Raw genomic sequence first — 21,620 nt, 5'->3', positions numbered from 1 at the left:
GTAAAAATTTCAAAATAGTTCCAAATTTTGCACAAATAAGCCCACCAAGTTCTAAAGTGCAGGACTAGATAAATCCCCCTTCCCCTTGATATTGGGGAGCACATTGAATGGACATCTGGACCTTTCTTTTATAATCTATGAATGCTAAGGTCTACTTCTGCATCTTTTCCACAGCTTGTAAAAGGACACATAGAGGTTCATGCACCATGTGGCCCCTGGATCTTGGTTTCAGTGCCTTATTGATCGTGATGTAGAAACGTTATATATACATTTTATACTGCAGTCTATTAGTTTCATTCGGAAATCCTAGATCACTCCTTTAATATGGAAATTAGAAGTGGTCTTCGAAGTTTCCATGACTCATTGACTGGTTTCAGTCCTGGGCCTCCATGGACACATCTCAATTTGTCTTCTTTATATGTCAATGCTGTCAGGAGCTTTCATTCGGGGATCTCATATACTAATATTAATGCTGTCAGATGTGTAACCGTGCGATTCTCAGTTTATTTACATTTGGTGAATTATGTCAGTCCGACCGGCACAAAGTCAATAAATGCGGCTAAGACAAGCCATCTTTTAAAACAACGGTGGCTTTTCCCATACTTTGCTCTGAATGAAAAATCACGGCTTGAGCTTCGGGCTGCAGCAATATTGAAAATCCCATGACTTCCCTTCAAAGGCCCGGAGAAGTGTTTCACCTCCTGAGCTGCCCCTGTCTGACTAGCACCTCTTACATTTCGTTAGCCTCGAGGCGGATCATGCTGGTAGTAGGAGAGAGAAAATGATTGTGTTTGCACAGAATGAGCTGTAGAACAGAGGGGCTTAACACATGTGCATGTGTTTATTATCTGTTATTCATGACAGAACCCATTTACGACATGTGCTGCCCCTAATTATTGGTGCGAAGAGATTACGGCCATTGTGTCCCTGCTTCACCCAGTCTCTGGAGGCCACACTCAAAGAAATCCCCGGGACAATGTGTAAGCTTATTTTCTGCAGTGTAAACTCCAAAAGAACATGGGTGTCGGGGGCACAATATCGGCACAACTGTTTTTGTGATCTTTTTGTATGCTACATTTCATGTAATTATTCGCTGCCTTTAATTTGACACACACTTATCATTTCCTCTATCAAGTTCTCTACTGGCGAGCAGGCAGAAACCGCAGGGTTACAGCGAAAGCTTCCCCCATTATGCTATGATGGGAAATATTTCTGGAACATTAACTTTTAAGCTTTGTACAGTAAATGGAGCATTTGGAAAAGGATTGTTGTATTATTTTGAAGGTTTTTCAGTGAACCGCTTTTAAACAAACTGTTTTTGTAAGGATCTACAATTTGCAGATTGCTTTCATTAAAAAGCTTAAGAGATGGAGTGTAGCGCCATGATAGATATACAGACAGATAGATAGATCGATATAGAAGATACATATGAGATTAGAAAGATATTAGATAATAGATAGATAGATGAATAGATAGATAGATAGATAGATAGATGAATGGATAGATAGATAGATAGATAGATAGATATAGAAGATACATATGAGATTTGAAAGATATTAGATAATAGATGGATAGATAGATAGATAGATAGATAGAGATAGATATGAGATAGATAGATAGATCAATATAGAAGATACATATGAGATTAGAAAGATATTAGATAATAGATAGATGAATGGATAGATAGATAGATAGATAGATAGATAGATATAGAAGATACATATGAGATTAGAAATATATTAGATAATAGATGGATAGATATGAGAGAGATAGATAGATAGAGAGATAGATAGATCGATATAGAAGATACATATGAGATTAGACAGATATTAGATAATAGATGGATAGATATATAGATAGATATGAGACAGATAGATGGATAGATACATTTAACCCCTTCAGGACCACAGCTATACATGTTCGATGGAAGTCCGGGGTTTAACAATGTTTTAAATAGCAGACACCTGGAGCTAATGGGGGACATTTACTTTCTGGTGCACAGCAGGGCAGAGAGGAGCCTGATTTGTTACGAGGCTTCACAGACAGATCACACACTGTGCTCCTGGGGCCGAAACGCTTTTCCCATGCGGAGAATGGGGAAGGCGTTCATTGTTGGGAGGGGCTGGGTTTGGGTGCATCTCACTCAGGTACACGGGATCAAGGCTGGCGTATGAGAACACCAATCTTGATAAATCTCCCCCTATGTCCTGGAAACTGAAATACGTCATACAGAAGTAGAACGGGATCTCTATGGTTCTCCCTTCATGAGCGATCATTACTTTTTTGCTTTATTGTTGTATGTACTTCACATAGGCGTAAAGAAAGTGCCTATTGCAAGCGAAGGACGAATCTTTAAATGGAAGTTTTTCACCATCTGGGGAGTTAAAGCTGTGGCCTCAAAGCTCCGAATGATCATTACCAGGCAGTTTACGGTTTCGCCAGAGGCGATGTTTACATTGGCCTTAATTGTGTTTGTTAATTGTATTGTTTTTACAGGCAGCGAGTTATAGCACCTTCTATACAATGGAACAATTCATCAGCGTTCCTAGGCGTTGTAGCCTAACACCCCTACCCTTAACAAAGAGCCCTGTTTATGTGGAGTCCCCCCGCAAACAAAATGACCCAGTCTTATAGGAAAAGCAGCTAATTCCTTCTCCTTCTCTTTAACCTTTCTGTGGATAGTCATAGCCCCAAAATTAATTTGTCGTTTAACACGTTACAAATCCAGTTCAGCCATCTCTAAACCCTTCTGCTGAATTAAAGTGTATTTCCGTAAAACAGCCAGAACCATTTATTATATGAAAATTAATTAAACTTGCTGAGTATTAGGAGAAACCAATGTGCCATTATTTATGTGTGAAACAGAAGGACCCGCTCAGTTATAACCTTCGATTTCCTCTTTAAAATAAATAGAAAGGAAGAGAATAATGGCAGGTAATAAGAGGGTGGAAGAAGGGAAGCACAAAACACAAAACAGTCACCGGAAGATTGGAAGTAGCCAATATATCTATTTAGATATGTCATTGGATTTAAAAAAAGAGAGACAATTGAATAAATTATTTCAAAAATAATTAAATGGGACTCTAAAGTAAATGGGGAGGGGGGGTTGGAGCACTTGCCCTAGGGTGGTGCAAGGGTTACGAGTCATGAGCTGGTAGGCAGACTGTCTGTCTAGAACAAAAGTTTTGGCCTGGGTGCCCATGGATTCTAGGTATGCATTTTTACTTATTTGGGGCTAAAATCTGTTGTTTTAAATGGTTGTTATTAAAAATGTTCTGCTATTTTTGTCTTATAGGGTTAAAGGGGTTATCCGGGAATTACTTTTGATGACCTACCCTCTTGATGAGGTGTTAGAAGAGGCCAGGCGCTCCATGAGCACCGCGGCCTCTTCCTAGGCCATGTCAAGTCACCGTATATTGGTTACTTGGTATAGTTGCAGTAAAGCTGTGAAGAGACCACAGCACTCATCAGAGCTCCGGTGAGCGCAGCCGCTCCCTTAAACAGCTGATTGGTGGAAGTGCCAGGACTCGAATCCCCCCCAATGTGATAATGATGACCTATCCTGAGGATTATCTATACCAGGATAACCACGTCAAGTTTCAGAGTGTCTGCAGACTGTCACTTTCTGTCGACTCCATGTATAGCCCTTATCTCTGAACCTTTGACAGCTTATAAACATTATAATTATTTTAGCTAAATTCAATCAAACTGATAGTAATATGACTTAAGTAAGTGTTTATGAGCTGTCAGGCATTTAGAGATAAGGACTAGACATCCAGACCTCAGAACAGCAACACCATGGGCCTCATGACAGTCTTTTGTCCAGAATGAGTAAAATGCAATCATAAAAATTGCCCCTAAAGGTATTCATAGCCTTTAACTTCACGTAACCTTGCTGACTGTTTCAATTGACAAACAGCAGAATTGTTTCAAAAGCTCTGAGCAAAAATACAGGGGTAACTGGAAACCCCTTTCTGAGTTGCAGTTTATCATTTCACTAGCAGAAGGCCCCGGCTTCGCACGGGTATATTTAATCTATTTCATTTAATGTTTGTGTGTGTCATTAAAAGATATCGACAGTATCCACTATAATAGTGACATCTACAGTACCACGCCCCTTTAACAGTAACATCCACAGCGCCCTCCCCTTTAACAGTGACCTCCACAGCGGCCACCCCTTTATTAGTGACCTCCACAGTACCCTGTCTCGTTAACAGTGATTTCCACAGTAACCCGCCCCCTTAATAGTGACCTCCACAGAGCTCCATTCCCTTTAAATTGTGACCTCCACAACATCCCACCCCCTTAACACTGACCTCTACAGCACCCTGCCCCTTAACACTGACCTCCATAGCGGAACGCCCCTAAACTGTGACCTCCACCGTTCCCTGCCCCTTTAACAGAGACCTCTACAGTGCCCACCCCTTTAACAGTGACCTCCACAGCATCCTGCCCCCTTAACAGTGACCTCCACAGCAGCCCGCCCCTTTAACAGTGACCGCCACAGCATCCCGCCCCTTTAACAGTGACCTCCACAGCGGCCACCCCTTTATTAGTGACCTCCACAACCATCTCCTTAACAGTGATTTCCACAACATCCCGCCCCCTTAACAGTGGTCTCTACAGCAATCTGCCACTTAGCACTGACCTCCATAGCGGACCATCCCCTTAACTGTGACCTCCACAGCAGCCTGCCCCTAGGATGGCCAGAGGTCCAGTTTTAGGCTGGAAAGTCCGGCTTTCAGACTCCCTGTCCTCCGTCCAGCGCAGGGCCTGGACAGATACAGGTGGACAGATACAGGGATGTCCTTTTGAACAGCTCACTCTCAGACAGAAGCACTGTGCTGTCTGAGCATGAGCTGCAGGGAGAAAGTCACCCTCCCTCCCACCCCTGCAGCTGACCTGAATTAGATTTTTACCTTCATTTTTTCAATCCTCGTCGGCTGTGGAGTGAGAGTAGGTGTGGCCTAATCAAATCCGGGGCGTAGTTTAGTAGACCTGGGGGCAGATTTTTTTAATCCGTCTTTTGAGAGTAGTCTGAATGACCTCCACAGCACTGCACTCTGTTCCCTTAACAGTGTCATCCACAGCGCCCTGCCCCTTTAAAACTGACCTACAGCAGTGAAGAAAAATGGCTGAGTTGTTATGGAAACCTGGTGTAAAACTGTGTGTATGTGGAGACTAAGGGTGCGTGAGCTTCTATTGGCTAATAAGGGTCATGTGACCTGGCTTCTATTGGCTAATGCGTTTTTTTGGAATATCTCAGGAACGGTATGTGCTAGAGAGCTGAGACCTGGTTTAAAATCTTCCCGCACACCTGATGTACCTGTGTGCTAAATTTCGTGATTGTAAATGTGATTGTGTGGATTCCTTTAGCGGACATACACACATGCATTCAGCTTTATATATTAGATTGGGTGGTTGTGTAAAGAATTATAGGATTAGGGGCCATGAAAAAACAGAGCTCTCACTAGAGACTTATTTAAATTAAATAGATTAAACTAGTTGGTACAAATTTCTGCCCTGGACCATTACCAATAATCTCTCCAAAATCATAAACCATATGATAAAAGTAAAGTATGACATATCTAATAAGTGCTGACTACTACTAGAGATGAGCGAATCGAAGTTCACAAAGTGGAATTCAATCCAAATTTCAGGAAACATTTGACTTGCACCGAATCCGAATTTCCTAACGCTTCGTCGTAACGAATTGCATTTTTTTTCTTAAAATGGCTGCTGCACATGTGAGGACATGGAGCAAGGAACTCTGGGAATGAGGCCTCACGCACAATGCCATGCATGCAGCCAATCATCAGCCAGACAGCCCTGTGATGTCACAGCCCTATAAATAGCGGCAGCCATCTTGGATTCAGCCATTTTCCAGTGTACTTAGTGCAGGGAGAGACATCAGCAGGCGCTAGGGACAGTGGTAGAAAAGAGTTTAAAACTTCTATTTTGCGGTAAAGAAGTTCAGGTTCAGGGAAAGGATAGGGAGGAATCATTCCACAGTATTGAAGCAGAACAGGGTTCAGTAGGGGAGGTTACAGCCTATGTAATAGAAACAATCCTATTACACCTTGCTGCACTGACGGGGGACCCAAATTGCCATTATACAGCTCTGTAATTCCAGCAAACCGTTCTTGTTATTGGGGTGCAAGTGCTGATTGATACAGCCATTAGCAGGGTTTATTGCAAGAAAATATTTAAATGTCTTATTTGCCCTAGTGCGGTGCAGTTATATGTTCTAAAGCATTTTTTGTCTTGTATTAGTGGGAAAAAAGGGCTTATTAGCCGTTGTGTGGTAAAGTGAGAAAATTACAGCCCTTTTTGGTGTGTATTAGTGGCAAACATTTTTATTTTTTTTATTCAGCGGTGCAGTTACCGTGTACGTTCTAAAGCCGTTTTTGGCGTGTATTAGTGGCACAAAAAAAGTATTAATCAGTGTGTGGTGAAGTTAAAAAAATTACAGAGTTTTTTGGGGGTGTTTTAATTTCATTTTTATTTATTTATTTGATCTAACAGTATGTCAGACAGAGAAGTGCCAGGCCCTGCACAGGAGAGTGGCAGAGGCCTTTGTGGCGCAGGCAGAGGACGCAGCAGAGTAAAAGGGGCATGGCAGCAGGGGTCGCAGCGAGAGGCCTGAGCTCCTGGTGTCATCTAGCGGTTGTGTCTTGACCAGCAACTCAGCGGTTCTTGAATGGTTGACTCGGTCATCCACTTCGTCCGAAGTGATATCAGACACCCCCAGCCAAGAGTTGGTGGGTTCGTCAGACACAACCCTTAGTTGGCATGGCCCCGGAGCAGTCCCTGTTCCCTCACCTGTCCTTAACCTGCCTCTTTCCTTTTCTGTTCCCTCAGCCAAAGAAGTATTATATGCTGTGGGCTCAGCTTCACTATACAGCAAGGACGAGCTACTAGAGGAGAGTCAGCAGCTACTGGCCAGCCAAGATGAGGAGGAAACATCCACCGCTTCCTCAGCTAGGCGTGCAAGTAGTGATGAGGAGAGTGGCATGGGAGCTGGTGTTGCGAGCGGTCAGGCTCCTGACCCAGAGACCGTTGAGAAGGACATTAGTGACGTGCAGACAGTACTAGATGATGATGATGTAGCTGATCGCACTTGGGAGCCGGGTGAATTAGGGGCTTCATTATCATCGGGAGAAGAGGGTAGCAGCTTGCCTGTGAGGCAGCGGCGGAGCCAGAAAGTCACTAGCATGGTGGGAGTCAGCAGGGTGGCAGCAGTGCGAGGTCGGGAGCCAAACGTGCCCAGGGTAGACAACCCGCTTCGCAGGAGCCTACCTGCCTGGAAAGTAGTGGTGCAGGGGTTCATGGAAGCAGTGGCGGTAGCATTCAGTCAGTGCAGAGTGTTGGGGGTAAAATCACCTACTTGGTGGTGTGGCAGTTTTTTTGTTAAGCCACCGGAGGAGGTGAACATGGCTATTTGTCGAATTTGTGGGCAGAAGGTGAAGCATGGCCAGAGTGCACCACGGCCCTGCGTCAACATATGCAGCGTCACCATAAAGTGACCTAGGAGAACCGTGGCTCTGATGTGGTTGTCCAGCCTGCCGCAGCAACCGCTGCATCACCCAGTGGCACACACACGATTTCAGGTAGTCAAGGCTCCACCACCTCAGCCGAAGGGAGCTGTCCGTCCTTCTCATCGTCTAATGGTCCTGATACTCCTACTCCTCAGTCATTCCATCAGCAATCGATCACTGAAGCGATTGGCAAGAGACAACAGTATGCGTGCACTCATCCAACGGCGCAGAAGCTGAACGTGCTTCTGACCAAGTTGCTGGTGGTACAGTCCCTCCATTTCCAAGCTGTGGACTCTGCACCTTTCAGAGAACTGATGACTTGTGCCGAGTCAAGGTGGAGAGTCCCAAGCCATCATTTCTTTGCCAAAAAGGCAGTACCAGCACTCCACAAGTATGTAGAACAGAAGGTGAGCCAGTGCTTAAGCCTGTCGGTGTCTGCCAAAATGCACGGCTGCACCGACGTGTGGAGCTGTAACTACGGTCAGGGACAATACATGTCCTTTACTGGCCACTGGGTGAATGTGGTTCCTGCATAGCCACACCAGGACCTTGGCCAGGTGACGCTTCCGCCTCCACGTTCTTTTGCTATTGGTCGTGTGAAAATGTCCACCTCTGCCTCCTCATCCTCCACCGTCTCCTCAGCCTCCACAGCATGGACAATTCACAGTGCCCCTCCAGCATACCACTTGTGCAGGGCAGGGCTGTTCTGCACCTCGTTTGCCTGGGTGAACAGAGTCACACAGAGGAGGCACTGCTCCGTGTCTTTCATCAAGAAATTGAATCCTGGCTTTCTCTGTGACAACTCAAAATCAGAACCATGGTGACCGACAATGGGAAGAACATGGTGTCGGCGCTCCGTCAAGGAGGGCTGAGCCAATCTGGTTGTCAAGCGGTTCTTAAAGTCTTCCACCCATCTGCAAGACATCCTAAAAATGGCCAGGAAACTTTGCATGCACTTCAACCACTCGTACACCGCAAAGCACACCCTCCTTGAGCTGCAGCGGTAGAACAGTATCCCCCAACATAGGCTGATATGCGATGTTTCCACGCGTTGGAATTCCACCCTCCATATGTTGGACTGACTATATGAACAGCGAAAGGCCATCAATGATTTCTTGATGATCCAAGCGAAGTGCTCCCCTGTGTAACTTTGATGTCAGCCAGTGGCAGCTCATGAGTGACACCTGCCATTTGCTCAGGCCCTTTGAGGAGGCCACGCTATTTGTAAGTTGCCAGGACTACGGGATGAACAACATAATTCCACTGCTTCATGTCCTGGAACAGATGCTGGTAAATCTGGCTGGTCAGGGGACTGGAGACGTGGCGCCTAGATCTCACAGCTATATGATCCCTGTGGGGGCTGAACTGGAGGAGGAGGAGGACATTGGGGCACAGGCAATGTGTAGCGAAATAGGTAGTTATTTTTATACAGGTGACAGGAGAGGAGGAGCAGGAGCAGCCAGAGGAGCTAAAGGGTGATGAGAAAGACGAGGTAGAGGACCCAGACACACTGTGGTAGTATACAGTGGAGATGGAGGCAGGGAGTCCCTCCGAGTCACTTGCACAAATGACCCGATGCATGCTCATTTGCTTGCGTAGTGACAGCTGAATTGTCACCATTCGGCAGAGGGATGACTTCTGGCTCTCCACCTTGTTGGACCCTCGCTACCGGTCCAAAATGTGAGCCTTATTTTTACACCCGCTGAGAGGGAGGACAAACTGAACTACTATAGAGACATCCTATGTAGTCAGTTGGCCACTGCCTATCTGCTCTATCATGCATCCTCTCGCAGGTCTTACCAGGGGCGCCCTCTGCGCTCACGTTCCTCTGCCATGGCTGCTGTGGCAGGGTGGGCGGTAGGAGCAGTTCCAGCTCCATCAGCAGCAACTTGAGTCTAGAGTCACTGATGAGCAGCTTTCTTAACCCGCCTAGTGAAGAAACTACTCACCAGTAGCAGCAACTAGACCTGGAGCAAGACCTGAACCAGCAGGTGGTGGCATACTTGGATAGCACCCTGCCACCCCACATTGAAGATCTGCTGGACTACTGGGCAGCCAAACTTGGATTTGTGGCAGCATCTGGCAGAGTTTGCCCTGGAAAAGCTGCCCTGCCCAGCCAGTAGTGTGGCATCAGAGTGGGTGTTTCGTGTGGCAGGCGCCATAGTTACCCCAAGGAGAACTCGTCTGTCCACCCAAAATGTGGATAGACTGACCTTTATCAAGATGAATCAGGCGTGAATCAGCCACCCACCAATGCCTGATGCATCAGACTAGATCATCCATGGTGCCACACCAACACTTTGATAAAAGAGACCGGTTTCTTCTGGCTACCTGCCTCAGCTACTATTCTGATGCTGCCACCCGCATGAAGCCACACATCTTATGTCAAGTGATCCTTCTTTCACCCACCATCTTCAGCTGGTACTGGTATTGCAACGCACCTCTCCACTCTGTCATCGGGTCACTATGTAGTCTCCTGATGCTGCTGCCACCTCCACACTATGTCACCTTGCCACTCTGTGGTCTCCTGATGCTGCTGCCACCTCCACACTATGTCACCTTGCCACTCTGTGGTCTCCTGATACTGCTGCCACCTCTAAACTATGTCACCTTGCCACTCTGTGGTCTCCTGATGCTGCTGCCACCTCTACACTATGTCACCTTGCCACTCTGTGGTCTCCTGATGCTGCTGCCACCTCCACACTATGTCACCTTGCCACTCTGTGGTCTCCTGATACTGCTGCCACCTCTAAACTATGTCACCTTGCCACTCTGTGGTCTCCTGATGCTGCTGCCACCTCTACACTATGTCACCTTGCCACACTGTTGCCTCCTGATGCTGCTGCACCTCCACACTCTGTCATTGTGCCACTCTGTGGCCTCCTCCTGATGCTGCCGCCATCTCCACACTCTGTGGACTCCTGATTCTGCTGCTGCCACCACCACATTATCATTGTGCCACTCTGTGGCCTCCCCTGATGCTGCTGCTACCTCCAGACTCTGTCATTGGGCTACTCTGCGGTCTCCTCATGCTGCTTCTACATCACCGCTATGTCATAGGGCCACTCTGTGGACTTCTCATGCTGTTCCCACCCTCCCCACTTCATGACTGGACCACTATTTTGCTAACATCATCGTTTATTTGACCCTTCTTCTGATCTGTCAGAAGGAAGGAAAAATGAGACACACAACGGATCCTGTCTATGTAACAGCTGTAAGGCCTGCATGACATGGTCCCTATTTTGCATCAGAATTGGCTTATGATTTGATAGCCAAAAGCAGGAGTGGGTACAAAACACAGAAGACATGCAAATATTCCATTTACGTGTCATCTCTGTTTTGGGTCCACTCCAGTTTTTTTGGGCTTTAACAATACTGATGGATTACTGACCAAATGCTGACCGAGTGAAGGAGGATGCTCCACAGACAGTATCCTTTTTTGGGGGGTTATTGTTCTGACGGATCAGAGGAAGTGCAAAATAATCAGTGACGTCAACACAAACTGACTGCTGACACCCTCTCCACTCTGTCGGGGGGCTCTACTTGTATAGGCGTTTAATAGAACAGGTTCTGTAGACATCTATGTGGAATCAGCTAATGACTGTGTAAAAGGAGTGCGCTTCTTCTTGACGCTAACTTCGACCTGTAAGGCTGAGTTCACACTTGCATTATTTGGTCAGTTTTGCGCTCCTAACTGCCAAAATAAGAGTGATGCCTGTCATCTGCATGTTATACTGACTCACAGTAATGTTTCATTAGCACAGCAGACTCCCTATGCGTGTTACTACAGTGATTCTAAGAGCGATGTCTGTCATCTGCATGTCATACTGACTCATAGTATTGTTTCACTACCACAGCAGACTCACTATGCGTGTAACTGCAAGGCAGCCAGGAAATAGCTGTTTTTTAACGCGATTCGCGATTTTTGAAAAACTCTGCGAACTGGTTGAATCAAATTTTTTAGATATTCGCTCATCTCTAACTACTACCTTACACTTCCAGGACTATTTAGATATTTATAAACTGATAATCATCAGAGAGAGAAAAAATCGGCGTAAAACTCCACTTGAAAAGAGATGTGCTAGCCTGCTTTCCTTCCAAAAAGAAAATGAAACTGTGTGTCTCAAAAGAAAATTTCCCTAGTTAGCTAAGTGGCCTTTGTTGGTGTCTTGGAGATGCTCTTTCGCATTAGGGAAACCAACTAGTATGCATGCAGAGTATTGTAATCCAGCAATTGCTGCTTTGCATTTCTGAGAATTAAATATACAAATTGTTACTTCTGCTGGCATCAGAGAGGCTTAGTGTAGTCTATTTATCTACATATGCAAGTTACTGTTGATATACTTCTATTTTATTAGTTTTTGGGCCCTTTGTGCTGTATGTTTTTTTGCATCATTCCATTTGTATGCAGTTTTAAGTTTTTGCCTAAATTTAATAAGGATAATTTATTTATAATATGTTGGTATGTTGGTCCCCTCCTATCCATTGTGTGTATGGCCCATTTTGCTGCTCTCAAAAGTCAGAAGGTCTTAACATATTTTGAAAATCGCCATTTTGAAAATTGCAGGGTTAGATAAAAAAAATTATATAGACAGTGACATGGAAATTTTTTAATAAAAAAAATCACCAAACATTCTAATAAATATGTTTAACATAAAAACGTGATCTAAACAACAGGTCACTTTCTGATGACGCATTCCCTTTAAGAAATGCTCAGCCGTACAAGTGTGAATACAACCAAAATGAATTGCGTTTAATGAATGTACTATCACCCCTTCCCAGATGTTGTCTTTTCTTCCTTAACAGTAAAGTTTCCTGGACTCAGGACGTACGTCGACCCTCATACCTATGAAGATCCTACCCAGGCGGTGCATGAATTTGCCAAGGAACTGGACTCTACGTGTATATCCATAGATAAAGTCATTGGAGCAGGTAAGGAAGGAAATCCCGGGTTACGTCAAGTAAATAACTGAAAAATCGATAAATTATGTCAGTGTTATATGTGAGCTGTAGCGACCCACTAAACAGAACCGATTGTGACTGGGGACGCATGGCATATACATTTGCTGTCAGGCATAATGTTCCGATATTAGTCATTCCACTTTATGAGAGGCTGGTTGCAATGGCAATAATAGTCCTCATTATAAAAGCTGCTTGTATACACCTGGGTAACACCGTCATTTCTTTTATTATATATGCAGTATATTACATTTTGGTCTTTGTGGTCCCTTAAACTGGCTGGGAATTATATTCTATCAATGCATCCAGCAGGCCGGCTGCAAAATGTAGCAGTGTCGGCTTTTATTATCAGCTCAGGCATGTCGCTTTGATTATTTGTAGGTCTGGTCCTTTAAATGTACATAACTGGTTGCGCAGGCGGGGAGGACATATTTAATAGAATTGTATCTGGAAATGCTTTCTATAAAAACCGCAGGTTCTGCATTGATTTTAATACCTCCTAGTTATTTTTTACTAGCCAATAATAATATACTGCGTGTACCAAATATGCCATAAAATATTAATGCCGAGCAGTTTGCAGTATAACGTCGATGACAGCGACACAGACATTGTCAATGCACAGACTGTTAGATGTTATATAAACAGATGTAGCAGAGCTGACTTTGCTATTTAACTCTAGGTGTAACGAATCTATTTTTCCTGAAATAAAAAAAATATATAAAAAAAACTACTGACCTCATGCATTTGCTCATGGAGAGGCCGTTGCGGCCATCTTGATTGAGGAAACTGCTCAAACTATTGCGCGTGGTGACATGGGGACGTCCCCTTGCTGCCCAGGCGCAGGGATGTCATCAGTCGTGACGTCACAGCGGCCAGCCAGCGGGAAGACGTCATTATGTCACCACACAAGATTTAGCGCGGTTTCTTCATTCAAGATGGCCACGACGGCCTCTCCGTTAGCAAATGGATAGGGTGAGTATTTTTTTTTTTTTACCCTGATTAACCCATGAAATGCCTCAATTTTAATGTCAGATGCTGTGATCAGCGATGATCGTGGCATCTGAGGGGTTCAATGACAGAGAGGGCAGTGCAATCGCCGTTTCCGGTCATTGCCCCCGCTACATACAATGGAATGCAATTCATGACAAAGTAATTTGTAACAAATCAAATTTCTTTGTGAAATTCATTTAAGTTTTCACAACTAGAGATGTGTCGCCAGATTTTACCCAAAAAATTGTAATTTGTCTTGAAGCGCAGTTCTTTGTAAGTAGTGGGTGCATTGACAGGGAATGACGATTGTGCTGCACCCATCATTGTACCCCTCAGATGCCGGGATCAGCAATAACATCTGACATTAATATTAAGATCTATAATAAAAAATAAAAAAACATACTTCTCATCAATTTGATCGCTAAGAGCCGGCTGCCGCCATCTTGATTGAGGATCCAGCACGAAACCTTGCGTGGCGTGTAATGGTCAGCCGGAGTGGTGACGTCATATGTCACCAAGCACAAGATTTTGCTCAGGATCTTCAGTCGAGATGGGGGCGGGCTCTTTAGGCTAAGTGCCAGTTTGGGCGCGTGGACAGCCTGAAGAGGTGGCACATTTATTAACGGGCATGCACCAACTCCACCAGGGTTTTCACTAAAACTGGCGCCTGAAACGCCCATTGTAAACCATGAATATCACACCACCCATATGATCATTTGCTGTGCTGTTGACATTGTAGACTCTGCTACATCTGCCCTGTCACATTGGTAACAATGTAGCGAATATAACAAGCAGCCCTGTGCAAAATCACAAACATTTTGCCAAACTCGTCTGTGTCTGATCAACTCGGCTCTGCTACATCTGCAGATGGACCATTTTTGTGAACTGTGTAGCACCAAGGCAACGGCGCTGCAGATATTTATGTCTGTAATGTTTTCCCATCACCGGCCATGTTTTCCAGTTTTATCTAATAAGAAATGACAGGAAGACAAGGGTCATTCAATTATTAGTCTGGAAACGGCCAAAGCAAATAACCGCATGCTAGCTTGTTTGGCTGATGATTTATGCTTTTGTTGTAAAGTGTATCATTCATAGGTAAAGGTTAACAAGATAAAAAAAAGACTAATTTTAGAACATATGCATATTGTTAGGGATGATGAAGTTTGCATTAGTGAGCTGGACACTACTGTGTGCACGATTGTCGGATCTCCTATAATAATCAGACTGAAGTGTAACACAATGAGCGCTCGAGCACAATAAAGCAGCCATTACTTTATTATATGATTCCTCAGCAAGGGCTAATCGTAATGCAGCTCCCATAGAAGTCTGTGGGGCCTTGCTGTACCTCTGTATGCCCCTGATTTCATCTAGTGATATACAGAGTTGCTTCTCTGTCTAAAACCATGTGAATCCAAGCAAATGAACCATGACCTGCTCAGTAGGACGCCTTATCTCCCCTGGAAGCCTTACTTACACAACAGAATAGCTCAGCATTAGGCACCATGCCTAATATATCCATTTTGCGGTCCACAAATCGCAGATGTCCGTGTTCTGTCCACATTCTAATTGCGTTCCAATTATTTTCGGTGGGTCCACGGTCCACATTTTGTGGACATAGTCTGTCTCTTTACGGGTGATCCATGTGCTTTCTGAATCCATATGTTCGTTCTGTGAAAAGATAGGACATGCAAAATGCTGACCCAGGACCCATTGAAGTCAATGGGTTGGCAGAAAATGTTGATATAACACGGACCGTATCCGTATTCTGCATATCACAGTTTTCGGACCGCAAAACTGATACGGCTGTGGACCTGAGGCCTTACTGTGCCACACAGCAGCATGTCTATGGCTCTGGCACACATCATTGCTATATGTATGAGCCTTGGGTTGACACATGTAAACTCTCATTGTACTCAAATATCTGTACAATAACTTACAGACATTCGGGCTATGTTCACACGGCAAGCCGAAAAATACAGAGCTGATACAGAGCTAACTGTAAGAGGAAGCGGCCTCTGAATTAAAGCGGTTTTACAGAATTTAGACATTGATGGCCCATCAGGACAGGTCATCAGTATCAGATTGGCAGAGGTCCGACCCCCGTCACCCCCAGACGTTTTCGGGCAGCTGCTAGCGCTGGAATTGGACAGAAGGCTCCATCAATGTGCAGTTTCTGGGCCAGGCATAGTAATGCTCAGCGCTCATTCACTTGAATGGGATCAGACCGGCGGTCCTCTTCCACAACCTTTACACTGAATAGTTCCCAGCACCGGCGGCTGCCCGAAACAGCTGGGTGTTAGACCCCCTCCAATCTGATATTGAGGACCAGTTGTGAAGATAGGACATCAATGTCTAAATTTTGTGTGTATTTTTATAGTATTCTTTTTTCTCCAGTAGCACTTTCTGCTGTGTAAATGCCCGCAGATATATACCTAATAAGAACTGATGTGCATTCTGGAAAAAACAGCTTAAAAGAAGTGCTACATGTGCCCTTGGCAGATGAAGACATCTGTGTTGGTCTCATGTTCATGTATGCCCATATTGCTGAGAAAAATTAAGTTTTACTGAACTGTACTGTATGCAAATGAGCCTCTAGAGGCTCTGCTCTCTCTGTAACTGCCGCAACCTCTGCACTTTGATTGACAGGCCCAGGCAGTGAAAACGTCATCACACCTTGTCCTGACTTCTCCTAAAGTCAAACAAAGTGCAAAGGGTGCAGCATTTACATAGAGAGAGCAAAGCCTTTAAGGGTAATGGCAACGCCCCCATTGCTCCTAGGGGCTCATTTGCATATTTTAAAACCTAATATTTCTCAGCAATGCGGGCACATATAAACATGGGACCAACACAGATGTCTTCAGCTGTAACAGGTCAGCCGGTGTCATATAATGTTATTTTTACGTTTGTGGTGTTGGTGTGTTCTTTCAATGTGTGCTTCTTCTTCTGCAGTTCCTATACCTCCAAGTTTCAGATTTTGTGTTCTTTCATTCTGCTTTTCCTCTAGGAGAATTTGGTGAAGTATGCAGCGGTCGTCTGAAACTGCCATCTAAAAAAGAAATCAGTGTGGCCATTAAAACCCTGAAAGTCGGTTACACCGAGAAGCAGAGGAGGGATTTCCTGAGTGAAGCCAGCATTATGGGGCAGTTCGAGCATCCCAACATCATACGGCTGGAAGGGGTAGTCACTAAAAGTAAGTCCCGATGGAAAGATGGAAATGACCCAAATCTGACTGTTTCAGCTGTAAAATGAAAAAACTGACTCAAATAATGTCAAACTTTGTAGCAAAATGTTCTTTCTAGAGGAACATGTATGATGTCCGATAAAGATGTGTGTTTTAGGGTTGCAGTTTTGTTACCCTGTTACAGTAGCTGACGCAGGATTTCCTTAGGTGCTAATATCATAGTCAAGAACAGACAGTCTAGTTCTGCTAGAGATCTTTCTAGATAAGTCCAGAAATGATGGAATCCCCTTAAAATCAGTTGTATTGGATTTCTACTGTATATAGAGACTCATTTATATGTTCAAATGTTTCCAGGCAAGCCCGTAATGATTGTGACTGAATACATGGAGAATGGCTCTCTGGACAGCTTCCTGCGGGTAAGTAGGAGACCATCAGGAAATGTGCAGGTTCTGTTCCAGCAATTACAATGTATATATAACAGTGTTTACCTCTATTCTACCTCCTTTTTCAAGTACCGAGCCTTCCTTCCTTCCTCTTTTCCATTCTACCTCCTTCCTTCCTCCCTCCATTCCTTCCTTTCTTCCCCACTCTCTCCCTTTCTCACTCCCTTCCTTCCTCCCTTCTCTTCCTTCCTTCCATTCTTTGTTTCTTTCCTTCCTCCCCCTTCCATCTTTCCTCCCTCCTTTTCACTCTCTCTCCCTTCCTTCCTCCCTTCTATCATTCCTTTCTCCCTTTCTTCTCTTCCTTTCGTTCATTCTTTCCTTCATCCCTCCCTCTCTACCTTCCTTCTATCATTCCTCCCTCCTCTCTCTTCATTCCTTCCTTCCATCATTCTTCTCTCCCCCCCTTCCTTCCTTCCTTCCTTCCTTCCTTCTTCCCTTCCATCATCCCTCCCTTTATTTCTTTATTTTTTCTTTCTTTCTTTTTTTCTTCCTTCCCTTTCTTTCTTTCTTTCTTTCGCCCATCTCTTGTCCTCTACTGCACAGAGCCATATTTCATTGTGATCTCTCATTCACATACCACTCGTACATGCTTCTTTTCTAATAACTGCCTGGTCAGTTGCCTCATTTAAGGGGGTCTTTAGAGTCATTTAGGCCCATACTGTATATGTACCTAGAGAAGCATAGGGTGCTGTACGGCAACACATGGAGTGCATCCTGGTCTGTAACGGCCCCTCTACCTGGCAATGCAGCCTGCACGGGCCCTGAAAGCTTAGCTTCTCTTCTCTGCTGCACCGCATTATGGGAGAGTTCTTTTTTTTGGAATCAGATCACGTTATAGTGTCTGGTATACACTCACCTAAAGAATTATTAGGAACACCTGTTCTATTTCTCATTAATGCGATTATCTAGTCAACCAATCACATGGCAGTTGCTTCAATGCATGTAGGGTTGTGGTCCTGGTCAAGACAATCTCCTGAACTCCAAACTGAATGTCAGAATGGGAAAGAAAGGTGGGCTACAACAGCAGAAGACCCCACCGGGTACCACTCATTTCCACTACAAATAGGAAAAAGAGGCTACAATTTGCACGAGCTCACCAAAATTGGACTGTTGAAGACTAGAAAAATGTTGCCTGGTCTGATAAGTCTCGATTTCTGTTGAGACATTCAAATGGTAGAGTCTGAATTTGGCGTAAACAGAATGAGAACATGTATCCATCATGCCTTGTTACCACTGTGCAGGCTGGTGGTGGTGGTGTAATGGTGTGGGGGATGTTTTCTGGGCACACTTTAGGCCCCTTAGTGCCAATTGGCCATCATTTAAATTCCACAGGCTACCTGAGCATTGTTTCTGACCATGTCCATCCCTTCATGACCACCATGTACCCATCCTCTGATGGCTACTTCCAGCAGGATAATGCACCATGTCACAAAGCTCGAATCATTTCAAATTGGTTTCTTGAACATGACAATGAGTTCACTGTACTAAAATGGCCCCCACAGTCACCAGATCTCAACCCAATAGAGCATCTTTGGGATGTGGTGGAACGGGAGCTTCGTGCCCTGGATGTGCATCCCTCAAATCTCCATCAACTGCAAGATGCTATCCTATCAATATGGGCCAACATTTCTAAAGAATGCTATCAGCACCTTGCTGAATCAATGCCACGTAGAATTAAGGCAGTTCTGAAGGCAAAAGGGGGTCCAACACTGTATTAGTATGGTGTTCCTAATAATTCTTTAGGTGAGTGTAGACTTTATATAGCCTGCTCTGTATAGGCACTGAACAAGCAAAGTCTGCAGAATTCTGAATGCAGCTCTGGAGTATGCCACAGGCTGTAACTCAGGACCAGCATCAGATAAGTAATGCAATGTATTTACAAAGTTACATGTAGATTAATTCTATAACTCTTTAGTGGATTTTCAAAAATGAAGCTAAACTAATAATCCTAAATGTATTGCTGGTATTGTATTTAGAAATGTCGCCCTGAATATAGTTCTGCCATTTGTGGATTTTTAGCAATTATTTCAGGACAAGACCCAGAAAGTGTAGCCTCTTCCACCAGCATATTAGAACAATATACGGTTTGATATCAGTGGAATGAGTCCAATTATTCTAGTAAATTTGCCAGATATGTGATAATTATAAGCAGGAATGTAATTGATAATTTCTATCCAGCTCTTCACAATAATTTAATGGCCAATTAGCATCTCAATTGTGTGCTTGAAATTCCTTCCAGAAACATGATGCTCAGTTTACAGTCATCCAGCTGGTGGGTATGCTGCGTGGTATTGCATCTGGCATGAAGTATCTCTCGGACATGGGTTACGTCCACCGTGACTTGGCGGCAAGGAACATTCTCATAAACGTTAACCTGATGTGCAAAGTGTCTGACTTTGGGTTGTCTCGTGTCCTGGAGGACGATCCCGAGGCGGCTTATACAACAAGGGTGAGAAAAACAATGAATGTTTCGATTAGTGCTCCATTCTTCCTGGTCATTGGCACACGTCATAATTCATTTGTGTGTTCGACCACGGAGAGTGTGGAGATAACGTTACTGAATACTATTACTAAGAGCCTTATATATTCCATGTATCTTGTGTCATCAATATGTAAAGCACAAAGAAACATTGGAAAGCTCTGTACATTGCAGCCGAGGAGGTAATAATGCTTCCACAATCCATTGTCAGGATCTGGACTTATGCTCATCCTGAGCCTCCTGATTCATGAATTGAATAACATATGTATCTCCAGAGCGACATGAACCTATGGAATAAATACTTTAAGCAGGTCCCCACACCCATCCATTTCCTACACTTATATACCGTATGTCATGTCACTGCATATATTATCATTGTATAATGTAATGTTGAGGGGGCATGACAATAAATTCTTTTAGTCCTCCTCCTGGGCGGGCTCCTTGTGCTTCCCCTGCTTCCACTATAGCTACACCCCTGACTGCAGATTTATAGAATTCAAGGCATGTGGATAGCTTAGAGACAACCTAAAGGGTATAGAGACAGTCAATGAGGCTTCCATGGCACCTGCCCTTTGCAAAAGCCCTTAGCAATCCATTGCTTTATTCAAGAGAAAAAGTATTTTTAATCCATATGTAAATCATATGGATTAAAAATACTTTTTCTCTTGAATAAAGCAATGGATTGCTAAGGGACAGGTATCATTACATTCTGCTCAGCTAGCCCATCAAGACGTTCGGGCAAATGTATCAAACTGGTGTAAAGTAGAACTGGCTTAGTTGCCGATAGCAACCAATCAGTTCCCACCTTTCATTTTTCACAGCTCCTTTGGAAAATTAAAGGTGGAATCTGATTGGTTGCTATGGGCAACTAAGCCAGTTCTACTTTACACCTGTTTGATAAATGACCCTCATTGTGACTGGTGTAACAGTGAATTTCCTGGTGACCGACTCCCTTTGCATTATCTAATAACATTAGGTATTGGAGGTCTTACTGACTTTCTACTATAGAGTAGATCCTAGCTTATCACCCTGTGGAGTCGATGGAGTCCATACCTGCACAGTGTGTGATCATACCTTGGGGGTATGCTTTCAGTAAGGGGTAGAAACATGGTGACCCTTGTCTGAATGTCTGAAGCCCATGTGTGGAGCTGGATTAGTGCCCTAGATCTGGCATACGGTACACTTCGCCCTTGATGTTCTATAAAAGCTTTCATAACCTGCCCATTGTTGCTCTGTGTACAGTATTTCCTAGCAGGCCTGTCTGACGCTGAATTTATAGCTGGAAAGTCTCCACATCGACCAAACACTTTCATTCTTGTGCTAGAAAAACACACAAACAAATTCCATTGATGTGATCCAAGCTAAAATCAATAGGTGAACTATAGCAAGGGAATAATACACAGAGGAGACAGGTCCAGGTGTTACGTTCCAGATCTAGGGTCTGGAAAATAAACACGAGAACCAGGTGTCCGCGTCCTGTTCTCACCCGTCTCATATACAAGCCTCAATAACACTACATAGGGTTAAAATGCATGGATTGCTAAATCAAATAGGATTAAAAGGGTTGTCCGAGTTCTGAAAATATATATATATTGCACTGTAAATCTGATGGGCAGCAATATATAATTAAGCCAAGCAAGTTTTAGGCAAAAAAAAAAATATATATTGCCTAATGTCCCTGGTTCTCTTCTGGCCCTTTGTTTACCTGCAATAACAACAATATTTTCCCCTCCCCCTGCTCTGCAAAGGGAGTGAATACAAGTGCTGCCCTGAGTGACATGTCTGACTGCTGGGATATTCAGCAGCATATTGTATGTGTAGGACTACAAGTCCCAGCTGTACAATGACACTGCTGATACACACACACAGGATCTTCACCTTATCTCTTCTTGAACTCCTCCAGTCTGTCATCTCATGTGCCCAGCATTTGTCTCCTCACTGCCTGCAGCTACTCAGTAAAGCCTTCCGCCCTGAGTCTGGTGCAGCTCGAAGGGGTTAAAGTTTTTCCTAAAGAATCCAGGGAGAGAGCA

The 21,620-nt window shown here is 44.2% G+C and overlaps 1 protein-coding gene across 2 annotated transcripts in view; it reads left to right on the top strand.

The window, feature by feature from the left end:
- EPHA3 (EPH receptor A3) overlaps window positions 1-21,620 on the top strand; it is a 352,384-nt gene that overhangs the window by 284,909 nt on the left and 45,855 nt on the right. For both annotated transcript variants that reach the window (XM_044284515.1, XM_044284513.1), the window contains exons 10-13: window positions 12,345-12,470; window positions 16,492-16,677; window positions 17,023-17,084; window positions 19,351-19,560. In XM_044284515.1, coding sequence (XP_044140450.1) covers window positions 12,345-12,470; window positions 16,492-16,677; window positions 17,023-17,084; window positions 19,351-19,560 — 584 coding nt within the window. The remainder of the gene's footprint in view (window positions 1-12,344; window positions 12,471-16,491; window positions 16,678-17,022; window positions 17,085-19,350; window positions 19,561-21,620) is intronic.

Source organism: Bufo gargarizans, chromosome 3 (genome assembly GCF_014858855.1).
Source record: "Bufo gargarizans isolate SCDJY-AF-19 chromosome 3, ASM1485885v1, whole genome shotgun sequence".
NCBI lineage: Eukaryota > Metazoa > Chordata > Amphibia > Anura > Bufonidae > Bufo > Bufo gargarizans.
Note: the sequence above shows the minus strand (reverse complement) of the source record. Positions and strands in the feature narration are given on the sequence as shown.